This window comes from Odontomachus brunneus, unplaced genomic scaffold (genome assembly GCF_010583005.1).
Source record: "Odontomachus brunneus isolate Ranch 3 - 2012 unplaced genomic scaffold, Obru_v1 Obru_scaffold_027, whole genome shotgun sequence".
In the NCBI taxonomy this organism is placed as follows: Eukaryota; Metazoa; Arthropoda; class Insecta; order Hymenoptera; family Formicidae; genus Odontomachus; species Odontomachus brunneus.
In genome coordinates, this window is record NW_022639477.1 from 123,737 (window position 1) to 136,593 (window position 12,857).

Sequence of the window (12,857 nt, forward strand, 5' to 3'; positions counted from 1 at the left end):
ATATATATATATATATATATATATATATATATATATATATATATATATATATATTATATAGATATATATATATATATATATATATATGACAGATTAAGAATTGCGAACTACAGATTAGAATTCGAACAAATAATTCCAATTTTGTGACTCATGTTTCCTAATTGATCATATTCCAATCATATTCTCAATTCACAATCCTTAATCTATATGTAGTCTGATCTCGATTTAATGTACCTGCAGATAAGTACAGAGCTCTAAGTATGATTAATAGTTCTATGGTGAAAGTTAAAGCAAATTTAAAACTTCACATGGAAGTTGGCGACCAACAATTCATCTCTCTTAATTCAGATGGCACATTTACATAAACAGACGTTTTATCCGTCGACTTTTCTTCTTTTCCTATGTACGTAAGATTTTGCGAAGATATCGATTTCTTTCGATTAAGTGGCTTGTTCGGTTCAACATCCGCAAAGAATTCATCTTCTTCATCAATTTTTGCAGTAACGATTTCTCTAGATTGACCTAATATACTGGCTAAAATCCAACTACCTTGATATTTCTCTTTGTCTGGTACGAACGCACCCGAGAAGTATCTGTTAGCGTGGATTTTTCTGCGTGCTTTCGGCGAACTATCTGGAGTTCCTGTTGGCGTTGCCAGCGGTGATGCTGGTAACGACTTGCTGACATTCTTCACAGAAGTCTCCATTTGTTGCTGACGTGAATCTGATGTGAATAATTTGGTGAATTTACCAGACATCATTTGATTGGCCACGTGAACAATCGATTTGCCACAAAGAGCTGGTTCACCGTGGAAACCGTCGTCTGTCCCTTGTGACTTGGGTTTTATATTTCCTGTTAATAGATTTTTCTGAGGTTTAATATCTCCAACTAAAACAATATTTAAAACGAGAATTTATTGTTGACTATATGATTTTTAAAAAATAAGTTTTATATTATATACCTGCACTATTTGTAGCTGGTATAAATGGATGACATGGCAAAGGATGTTTGCTAAAATCAACTTGTTTGGGCTCACTTAAATCAGATATAGATTTTTTATTAATTCTCTGATTTGTAGAGCCTGCGATATTTTTCTCACTCAGAATATCTTTCAATCCTTGTTGTGATGTATTAGAATTCTGCGACTTTTGATACCTTATATAAAAGAAACTGTCGTCATAAGTTGGGGGGCTTTGGAAAGTAGTATCATCAAAATCAAATCTAAAAAAATACAAATTAATCATATTAGCACAAAACAATATAAAAGATACATAAGTTATATCCAATGTATATCTAATGGATACATATGTAGATGCAAATATATAATTATAAAACTATAGAATAAATATATTAGTATGAAAAATATGAATTTATATGTAACAAAATATCAAATATTTCCATATCCTTCTCTTGTTCCACACATATATACATACACACACGCACATACATATATATATATATATATATACACATACACAAAGACACACACATACAATGCAATATGTTTTTATCCTACAATAAATCCATAGTATAAACATAAAATAGATTCTTTTGATATAAAATCACAATAAGATGAAAAGAATGATGAGTAAGAGCCTAGATAGTTAAAACTACTAGTTGTATAAAAATATTTGTAATCATGATATTAAGTATACAAAAACGCCTACTTATCCATTTTTCCTTTCATCCACTGTGGCAAAGAAATTCCACCACTGAGAGATCTATCTTCTTGTTGAGAACCCATCTTAGTAGAATTTTATAAATTCAATAGTGCAAACTTGAGACAGTTCTTTATGTTAATAATATATAAACGCGTAAAATATCATGCCAAAATTCAGTAGTATTTTGTTATATTAACATTAATTTTGCTTTGTTACTATTATATATATATATATATATATATATATATATATATATACACAATATATACACATATATATAATACGTATTGTATGTACAGTTGTATAATACAATGAATTAGTAACAAAACTGCAGCTCATAGAGTTTGGACCAAGTTACCATTCGATTCATCTGCAATTTGTAAATGCTTAGAATACGGGAAGAAAATCTACCACCAACATACAATATAGAGGTATGCAAAACTCAAGTCTTACTTTCTTATTAAGACACCTTTCATAGGTGTGCTTGATGTAAAATACTATAATGTATCCTAATTGATGATGTATTTAAAATTATCTTCATAATGATAATATTTCACCACTCGTTTTATACTAATTGTAAGGGATGAACACAATATTGATAATCAAAATGGCAGACAGCAGTTACGACGACGTTCCCAACGAAGAACAACCATTAACAAGTTAGAAATAACTTGAGAGAACAATCATGTCACAGTAGAGACAGAAGTCATAATAGAGACCTCTCGCGGAAACCCCGGAAATAATATTGATATTTTATAAAGGTCGTTCTACATTAGTTGCATTGGATACGCATAATAGCTCACGTTTTATGCGTGAAGTTTTATGTACAGAAAACTCGAGTAATCTACTAGATAGCGCAGATAACTAAATGAAATTTTCTGCTGCATAAAACTTCTTTTAGAGTTATTCTACAATTGCGTAAGCGTGGTCGTAAATGATTGTAAATGATTACGACAACCAATCAGAATAAAGTAATCAATGAATAAAACATTCTGATTAGTTGGCTTTATAATGGCTCCTACATACAGGACGCGGTAATGCTTGCCGCGAGGCGGAAGTCTACGCGACAGCCAATCAATATATTATTTTTCCGTAAGAGCTAGAAGGTTATTACGGAAAGCAGCATATTGATTGGCTGTCGCACGAACTTCCGCCGCGCGGCAAGCATTACCGCGTCCTGTGTGCAGGAGCTATAAAGATTATAAGTACTTGTTCGACCAATAAACGTAGGCTGAATAACCCAGAGTGGGTTAATCCAGAGCCAGTCGAACATACTATAAGGAACGATAAAGATAGAAGAACGCGGTAGCGTTAGTAGCGTGCTCCCCGAACGCAGCTATTATGAGAAGATCCCTATATCCTAAGAATAGGCAGGACATTCTTTGAAGATTTTGTGCTATCTAGGTAACTACCGGCCGCATGAAGTAAATTCCCAGTAAGCAAGAAATCATTAATACAACGTTGCTACAATGATATTGGCTTGGTTTACATCGTGCATTTGATACGCGTACTAAATAGTAACTTTCTATTAGATAATCTTAATATCGACAATGCATATCAACGGCGATGTATTCAATACGTAATCAATATAATATGTTTTGTTGATGAGTATTATATCATTATAGCTTAATATACCATTAGTATTATACCATTATAGCTTATAATGGTTATAGCCATTAGCATTATACTAATATACCATTAGTATTATATCATTAAGGTATCTTTACGTGGGAGCATCGAGCGTCGAACGTTAAAGCGTTAACGGTAGCCAATCAACGTATCAGGTTCTAGAAGTATACTTGTAGTTCTTGTGTATCAGGTTTTAGAAGTATACTTGTAGATCCATCGCATGATGCGCAAATACAGCGTTTTACTGCATTTGCGCATCATGCGATGGATCCATCGATGAATTAAAAAACTCGCCCCATTATGAACATATTTTGACCGCGATTTGGAAGTTTCAATAATGTTGAAATAGGGTTGCCATGATGTTTTAATCGGCAAAAATATTTTTAAGATGTTGCATTGATCTCAAATAAATGTTAAAGTAACATTTGAAAAATATATTTTGTGTAATGTTTTTAAAACGTTTAAACAACATTCAATAAAATCATATTACGAAATAACATGTGAAAAATATAAATGCAATATTATTAAAAAATGTCTAAACAATGCACATGAAGTCAACGTTTTTAAACGTTAATTTAATTCCTTGCTTAATGGGTTATGTCCGTATTCGCAAAGTAAAAATAAAATTTGATGCAATATTCGTTGCTGATTTATCTGTTCTTCCTCTTTAAGAGATAATAAAGATCAAATCGCGCTATTGATCACGTAATTTTACTGATAAAATAATGAACATGAATGCTGTTCTACTAAACAAAGAAAATACACAATTCGATAAAATCACGTGCAGTGAATTCGATCAGCTTGCGCAACATTCGATATTTTATCACGCGAATGGATTATTAAAATAATTATTATGTAAGGAAAAGCGTTTAACTCTTACCTACTTAAATCGTTGCTATTTAAATCGTTGTGAAGCACGAGAATAAAAATTACGAAATATTGAGCGTTGTGTTGCACAGTGTTTCTTCCAATAGACAGCTTCGAAAAATGAAGAGGACTCCAACGCGCGTAACACTAAATAGTCGACTGGTAAATTATAGGATTCACACCGCGTCCGATGTACGACGTACGACGTCCGATATTCAATAAAAGAATAGCTTTCTTTTTTAGAAGAGAATTGGAGAATTGAATTTTATATAATAACGTGTTCGATTGGCCTCGAGTTAATCGTTCCGAGAGTTAATCGATTAATGATGTCATAAGTCTCTACTAGCCAATCATAAAGCTTATAAATATTTGTTCGACCAATAAACGTAGGTTGAATAACCCAGAGTGGGTTAACTCAGAGCCAGTCGAATATGCTTTAGAAAGCTATTCTTCTATTGAATATCGTACGTCGGACATCAGACGCCGTGTGAACATCGACATATAGAATGGACTGCTAAATGAGGTAGTGAGGGTAGGAACAAATGTAGAGTGAGAGGCAGACAATAGTAGGACAGCTTCCATCTCTGTTTACTGAAGTCTGATTGGCTGCAGGAATTTCAGCAATACTGTATCTTGCGAAAGTCAGGCCCCAAGCTAGACGCGAGAATATTATTTCACGTTATATCTCTATTACGTATTACGTTGCTCGAAAATATCATGTAATACAAAAGATAAAATGGTACATTTTTATCAGTTAACCAATTAAATACTACTGCATATATAATATCGAGTTGTATTTCTTTCTCTACCTACCTATTTACATATGTATTCATACTTATTCTCATTTCAATACTAATGAAATGTTATTATGTATAAAACAGTAATATTTTTTAAATATTAAAAATGTTACACTAGACTAAAATCACAATTCTTTGAAACATTATTATAAATTATTAATATGATTAAGGTACTGTTACGATGCGCTACGCTTCTATTTGGGAAAGAGACGGAAGGTCCTACTATTGTCTGCCTCTCACTCAATGGCTGCGTTCCGCAGAGCGCATCATGTGCATGATACGCTGCGTTAGAGTGAAAGAGATACGAAAGTGAGATAAAAAGAGAGGGAGAGCACTTAGGTGATGTTCTCGAACGCATAAAAGCGCATAGGCTGCCTCAATAGCAATATCCCTAGACACTTTCATGCACATGACGACACAAGTTCCAATTGGGTAACACGCATTTTCCCTAAAACTAGATGGAAAAATGTTGGTACCGACAAAAACCTCTAGGCAACACAATTTTAATTTCTGTGGATTAGTGACAGTTTGTTATTCGACATACACACGCATATGTCAAAACGACTCCGCAAAATTTATTGCAACTCTTGTTGCGACAGTCAATCAGAAGCGTCAGTAACACCATTGATGCTTCTGATTGGTTGTCGAAATAAGTGGTCTGTTCTTTTCAATTGCACTACTGAACTGGTGCAATAAGTTAAAATGAGACAAATATATGTTTTCTCATTCTAACTTATTGTACTAGTTCAGCAGTCAACTGAAAAGAACAGACCAATTAACTGCGTCCGCTTGCAATCGGTTTGCTAAGCCGATAACTAATATAGAACGACCTTAATACTAATTGAAAATGAAATATAATAAATTTTAAATTAGATAAATTACCTTCTTCCTACCTAATATGTTTTAACGTTCACGACGCGCTTATGCAATTGTAAAATAATTAGAAAGTTACTATTTAGTACGCGTATCAAGTACACGATGTAAACCAAGCCAATCTTAATATCGACAATATATATAAATAACGGTATATTAAGCTAATATAATACTCATCAACAAAATGTTGTATATTGTTTATTGTATTGATTGAATGCGTCGCTGTTGATATGCATTGTCGATATTAAAATTATCTAATAGAAAGTTATAATTTAGGCCAAGTTCCACAGCATCCGTTTAATTTTAACTGCCGGTCATTTTAAGTCCCAATAGTGATTGGTTAATTCTGATTAACTCTTCTTAATGTCAAATGCAATTGGTCAAGGCCAATGGAATAACCAGTCAGTTTAGTTAACTGGAGGTTGTGGAACTGGGCCTTAAGGGACGTCTACATTGGAAGTAAGCAGTAAGAAGTAGGAAGTAAGAATAAAAAATTGACTAATCATAATTGATTATTCTTCTCACATTTGATTGGCTGCATTCAGCAGACTCAACAGTTGCACAACAGTTGAGTAATTTGTCAATGTAATTGGTCTAGATTTAGGGATCTAATAGCAAGAACCAATAATCGTTGATTGCTCACTGAGCGCTTTTTCTACTGAATGCGCCCATTGTAGTTGGTCAATTTCTTACTCTTACTTCCTACTTCTTGCTATTTACTTCCAATGTAGACGTCCCTTTAGTATGCGTATCAAGTGCACGATGTGAACCAAGCCTATGCCTCTTGACCAGTCAGAAAGAAGCTGTTAGCTACTACCGCTTTTCTCATTGGTTAAAAGACATAATCGTAGCCGCAGCCGCAGTCACGAGTTAAGCGTCTTCTACAATGGCAGCAGGAGTAGTAGTAAGAAATAAACAGTAAGCAAATTGACCAATTCCATTCTCACGTTTCAAAAATAATCGATTGTGATTGGTCTATTTACTTACTGCTTATTTCTTACTACTACTCCTACTGCCATTGTAGAAGACGCTTTACAAGTGTGATACGGCTCGATCTACAATAGCTGTAGTAAGCTTTAAGCAATAAGAAATTAACCAATCACAATTAATTATTCCTCTATAATTCGACTGTGATTAGTCAATTTCTTAAGGCTTAAAGCTACACCTATTGTAGATTGGGATTAAAAAATTGACCGATCACAGTCGATTATTCTTCTATAAAGTTCTACATTGGGTGTGTTCAGTGGAAAAAGCGCTCAATGAGCAATCAACGATTATTGATTCTTATAGCTCCTGCACACAGAACGCGGTAATGTTTGCCGTGCGGCGGAAGTCCGCGCGACAGCCAATCAATATGTTATTTTTCCGTAAGAGCTAAAAGGTTATTACGGAAAGCAGTATATTGATTGGCTGTCGCGCGACCTTCCGCCGCGCGGCAAACATTACTGCGTCCTGTGTGCAAGAGCCATTACTGTTAGATCCTTAAATCTAAACCAATTATATTAACGAATTGCTCAACTGTTGAGTTCGCTGAATGCACCCATTAGTTGCAAGTCGATCGCGAGCAGACGTAATTTTTGTTGCGACAGCCAATCAGAAGCATCAATGGTGCTATTAACGCTTCTGATTGGCTGTCGCAACAAGAGTTACAATATACTTGCCACTAATGTAAAACGACCTTAATTCGACTATGATTGGTTAATTTTTTACGATTCCGGTATAAGTTAACGGATTACGACCTTCATAAACCAGCCTTAAGAATAATTATGATTGGTTTATATGATGCTTCGAAATGACGTTTGACGTTTTCAGCGTCAAATAAATATCACCTTTTAACTCATGTTTATCATGCTTTTTTTTAAAGAATAACGATAAATATATGCGTCGTTATAAATAAATCCAGATGTATAAAGAAATAAGAAGCTATTCTATATTATTCCATAAAATCACAATCATATCGAGAATATAATTAATTTTAATATTAATTTCAAAATAGAATTCTTAGTTATTCGCTTGCGAACACTTAAATTTCCTTTTCGTTCTTTTTATTTGCACTTACAGTACCTTGTCAACATCTTCTTTTCAAGTTTAACGTTAAACATTCTGATACGAAAATAACGTACTTCTCGAAATGACAGAACAATTATTTTGAATCACTTCAACGGATATCAGCCATACGAAATATTTGTCATGATTTTCTTTTCAAAAAGCCAAGGAATACCAACTTCACTTTGAAGTGGAAGGGGTAGATGCCTTTGACGAACAAGCGATACGGCGTGCGTATCGGGATTGGATAATTTGTTTGCCACGGCCCATCGCCATCTGTCATTGGCCGCTTTCGCGAGACGCCTCGTAACGTCCCGCCAGCTGTTGAGGCTACGTTTGTTTGAATTAAACGGCAACCGAAGCTTGTGTGCTGTATGCCGTGCGCGTCCGCCGTATTCTCGTTGCCATGCGTTAAAGCCAGTTCCAAGACGTTCGGGTTTTCTAAGGATTCGTGGCGGCGGGAAACGGCAGCGGGACGTGTTAGCGCATTTGCCAGATCCATTGTTTTTGGTCTTTTTCGGTGTCATCCTGGTGGCGGGAGAGGCTAAGTAATCTCATCTACGTTAATATTTATCACGTACGTACTACGCATATACTTAACCGTAACGAGCGAGAAAACTACTTCGTCGAGGAACAAAAGGATTTCGTGAAAACCGAGCAGAAATATGGCCACGTTCAGGGTACACGAAGACCAGGAAAATCGCATTGCCGCCGATCTGCGAGCTCGCGGCAAGAATAGTCAATGCGTGGTCATGGTCAATAACACCATGGCACAAACCCAAGCACCATATCAGAACAAACGTGCCGTCCTGGGCGTCCTGCACAATAATTGTGTAGGAAATATATCTAAACCGGTACATATATTTACCAATTATTAAGTATAATCTATTTGTTTTTCCATGGCATCTTCCTTTATATTATGCGTCTTGTTTCCTTGAAGTAATGACTGATGACACAAGCATGTAGTTGCAAGTTGTTGAACCTTTTTATTGTTAAAAAAGTTTGTCCTCTTCTTGTCTCAGATAAATTTTCCAAGAAGAATCCATGTAGGTGGATACAAGCTTTGACTGTGTCAGAATTAAATTCTCTTGCATGTTTTTATATAATTTTGTTATCTGTAATATATATGGATGCTGTATTACATGACTTAAAGTTGGATATTGACATCTTTATGTTGCAATATATTAGAACTTAATGATAAATCTATAGGAAAGTTAAGGCTGTTTTTACTATTGATTTGTTCTTTAGCAGGAGGTTTGTAAGGATGACAAGTGTGCCAAGATGAAATCAGTCATATCAACGCAGTATGAAATTTTTAAAATTTATGAAGACAAAAAAGAAGAGCCAGTTTTTAAGATTTATGAGGACAAATTGGAAGAAGAAACTTCCGTTGTACTTAGGGATTCAAAGGAAAAGAAAGAAATGAAAACCAAGCAAGAAATAGGGATAAAAATAGATAGAGAAGTAACAACTGTGGAAGAGAACGTCAGTGTTCCATGTAATCGGGCAGCGTTTCATGATATCATGGATATCAATCAAAAGAAGAAACAAGATGACAAACTTTATTTATCACAGAGTCCTATGTCATTGGAGAAATTTACATGCAGTATTTCTCCCAAAATGGAACAACATTTAAGTCGAAGAGATTCTAGAGGAAGTGATATCATCGACACAGAAGAATATAGACCTGATATATACAATTACTTACGTGAAATAGAGGTAGATTTATTTATGTACTATATTAATTTATATTCTAAGTAAATTGGAGTAATGGCAATTGAAAGTATTAATACCATAATTTAAATTGCACTTTATTCTAAGAAATATATAAACTCTCATTATGTATTTTGTTTCAGAGTATACATAGACCCAAGCCTGGTTACATGAGAAAACAACCCGATATTACGTACGCAATGAGATCTATTCTAGTAGAATGGCTTGTGGAAGTGGTGGAAGAATATCGGTTACAAAATGAAACATTGTACTTGGCTGTTTCATACATAGATCGTTTCCTATCATATATGAGTGTCGTGAGAGCAAAGTTACAACTTGTTGGAGCTGCTGCAATGTTTATCGCAGCGTAAGTTTATTTTTAACGAATTGTCTTATATACGATTACATACGATTTAATTGTTTAAAGAAGTATATAATATTTAAGGCTTCTGGTTCCATTACTGCGGAATATTGGATTGGTAACGTCAGAAGCTCGAAAACTTATGTCAAAAGTTTTTTGGTGCCATTCTCAAATAAAAAGATATCTGTACGAAAAAACACCTTTTTAATGTGTAAGAAAAACATTTCAAATCGGTTGAGCATACTTGTCAAATGCTTCAAAAACTATATTTTTTCCTTAGCGATCAATAAATAACCTTTAAATTAATGTAGCAAAATTATGAAGAAAAGAAGGTTAAAGAGAAAAGTTGCATGTCACACTAATTTCAAAGCTATTTATTGACTGTTAAGGGAAAAATAGTTTTCAAAGCATTTCACAAGCATTTGAGCATTTGTTCAATCTTGAAAATGGCACACAGAAAGTTTTTATTATCCGTTTTTTAGCTTCTGACATCATTAATCTAGTATCCCATAGCAGCGGAATCAGAAGTCTTAAAAAAATATTGAAAAATGTTGGCTACAATTGTAAATACTTTTCAATAGGAAATACGAGGAAATTTATGCTCCTGATGTAGGAGAATTTGTATATATAACGGATGATACATATACTAAGAAACAAGTGTTGCGTATGGAAAATCTGATACTAAGAGTGTTGGCTTTCGACGTGAGTGTGCCGACACCTCTTAGGTTCCTCATGGATTACTGTATCAGTAACAACTTACCAGACAAAATTAAGTTTTTGGCAATGGTGGGTATACCACGACAAATATGAATAATCTTTACTTTTAAATCAATTCTAATATGTAAAACAAGGAGATGGCCAACGAATTTTGATTCTCGAATATTTCCAACTATATTTTCCGATCAATGTTCGATTAGCCGTCTATCTCTTTTTCTGTATCTTTTGTAAGTTTGTTTTGTTTCATTGTATCAGTATTTATGCGAACTATCACTGCTTGAGGCGGACCCATACCTACAATACTTACCTAGCCACTTGGCGGCTTCTGCACTGGCGCTTGCACGGCATACGTTGCAAGAAGAAGTCTGGCCACATGAACTAGAGCTATCGACCGGATACGACCTGAAAACCCTTGGAGAATGTATCAACAACTTGAACAGAACATTTTGTAACGCTCCTAACATACAACAACAAGCGATACAGGAGAAATATAGAAATGACAAGTGAGAAAAATTACACAATAATGTAATAACAGAATAATAATCATATAATAAACATATAATTATCAGATAGTTATCAAAATATAGAAGATTTATATGTTAGTGATATAACGTATAAAATCACTCAAGAAATGGCTAATTAGTAAACGAATCTTTTCTTAGGTACGGGCATGTATCTCTGCTGTTGCCTCGTAGTACCGAGGTGGTATCATGCGAGGATGCAAGCGAAGAGGACGAGGAAGAGAATCCTTAGTAAAATCCGTCAAACAGGATGCAGGATTGAAACACCAAACAATTACAAAGTATTTAATTGGCAATCAACAAACTTACCGTGAAGGTCATGAAAAGTCATGAAAAGGGGGGAGTCGAGCAAGACTGACCGATTTAACTAAAACGAACTGAGGGCATATATGAATTGTTTCCATTAGTCTCTCTCTAAACTAGCTGGTATGCCATACAAGAGTGAATGTACGAGCTCTGAATTTAAATATCCCATATTCTTCTCTTCCCCCTCCCGTCCCCCTATGCTATACTATCTTACTTTTTTGGTCACACACGCATATCTTATGCGATGCCAAATTCTAACAATCTTCTAAAATTCCGTTATATCAACGAGTTTATCATTTGGGTGACATTATCATGAAATTGCATTTATATATATATTTTTTTTAAGGTATAAGAAAGAAGGATAAGGATACTGACTAAAACGCCAGAATAACTCAAGTGGCTAATTTTATTTTTCATTAAATTTTATTCATTCATAAATAAGAATTTCAGGCAAAGCCAAAAAAATTCTATTTATTATAATATTATTGTTTTACGGTTGGATATAGGCCACCAACCATAAACATTTTATTCAAGATGTTACCCCATAAAATTTTGTCGTTTCGACCATTTCTCTTCAATCTTTGTACAGTTATTTATTTACGACATTCTCGATACCATGTTTAGCATAAAATATTTAGTTTGCTTTATTGGAGATATTATGTTCCTATATATCCCCTGTACTGCATTGTACAAGAACATTTATAGACTACACATTGTGCCGTCATAGTTTCCTCAAGGTGCAAAATTGTTCAACGACGGTCATATTCTATGAGACATATCTACCATTCCACACCCATTCATGATGCATGAATATAATTTTACATTTACGGTAATTAATAATACATCTGCGACTATGGTCGTATCTGCACAGTATGATTGTTCGTATTTTTAATATGCAACGCGGAATACTTACATGTTCAAGTCGATATGCATGAAAGAAATATGTTCGTACAAATTGAAATATAGATATATAAAAAATATCACGAAATCATATACTGTTACATGATTGCATGCCTTAAGTTCTGCGTTAGCTATAAATTGCATTGTCTGTACCGCGGATAGTCTCTCCAATAACTACGAGGAAAAAAAAGAAAACAAAGACTCAAATTTCCCGAGGAACAGATTGACGTCGATAAAATGTAAATTGATTTTTCCGAGTACGCGCTCACGGAGCAAAAGAAGCTCGTCGAAGTCTCCTCACGTTAGGAGATTGAGAGTAATGTAAAAAGATAAAAAAAGAAGTTCAAAAAGTGGCCCTTTTTGAAATCTTTTTGATTTTTATGACGCCGACGTCTTTTTCTCAGTGAGATTAGAAACTCCTTGAATGTATTACGCGAATGTCTTTTATATTATATTTTCATATGTC

General features: G+C 34.3%; 2 protein-coding genes across 6 annotated transcripts; one reads left to right on the top strand and one right to left on the bottom strand.

Annotated features, from left to right (window-relative positions):
- Nucleotides 1–6: 6 nt before the first annotated feature.
- On the bottom strand, nucleotides 7–4,688 carry LOC116842741. 4 transcript variants are annotated; one of them, XM_032812383.1, is made up of 4 exons: nucleotides 4,626–4,688; nucleotides 4,171–4,304; nucleotides 962–1,221; nucleotides 7–852 (listed from the first exon to the last, which is right to left on the bottom strand). In XM_032812383.1, the coding sequence occupies exons 1-4, from the start codon at nucleotides 4,656–4,658 to the stop codon at nucleotides 305–307; spliced, it is 975 nt and encodes a 324-aa protein (XP_032668274.1). In that variant the 5' UTR covers nucleotides 4,659–4,688; the 3' UTR covers nucleotides 7–304. The 4 variants fall into 4 exon arrangements, with proteins under 4 accessions (XP_032668274.1, XP_032668273.1, XP_032668275.1 ...); XM_032812382.1 differs by having other exon boundaries at nucleotides 7–888; XM_032812384.1 differs by lacking the exons at nucleotides 4,171–4,304; nucleotides 4,626–4,688 and adding exons at nucleotides 1,668–2,031; nucleotides 2,115–2,322 and having other exon boundaries at nucleotides 7–888.
- A 3,850-nt stretch (nucleotides 4,689–8,538) lies between these two features.
- On the top strand, nucleotides 8,539–12,482 carry LOC116842834 (cyclin-A1). 2 transcript variants are annotated; one of them, XM_032812574.1, is made up of 6 exons: nucleotides 8,539–8,727; nucleotides 9,122–9,592; nucleotides 9,730–9,953; nucleotides 10,529–10,733; nucleotides 10,920–11,167; nucleotides 11,327–12,482. In XM_032812574.1, exons 1-6 carry the CDS (start codon nucleotides 8,539–8,541, stop codon nucleotides 11,415–11,417), a joined length of 1,428 nt encoding a protein of 475 aa, XP_032668465.1. In that variant the 3' UTR covers nucleotides 11,418–12,482. The 2 variants fall into 2 exon arrangements, with proteins under 2 accessions (XP_032668465.1, XP_032668466.1); XM_032812575.1 differs by having other exon boundaries at nucleotides 9,125–9,592.
- The last annotated feature ends 375 nt before the right edge of the window (nucleotides 12,483–12,857 follow it).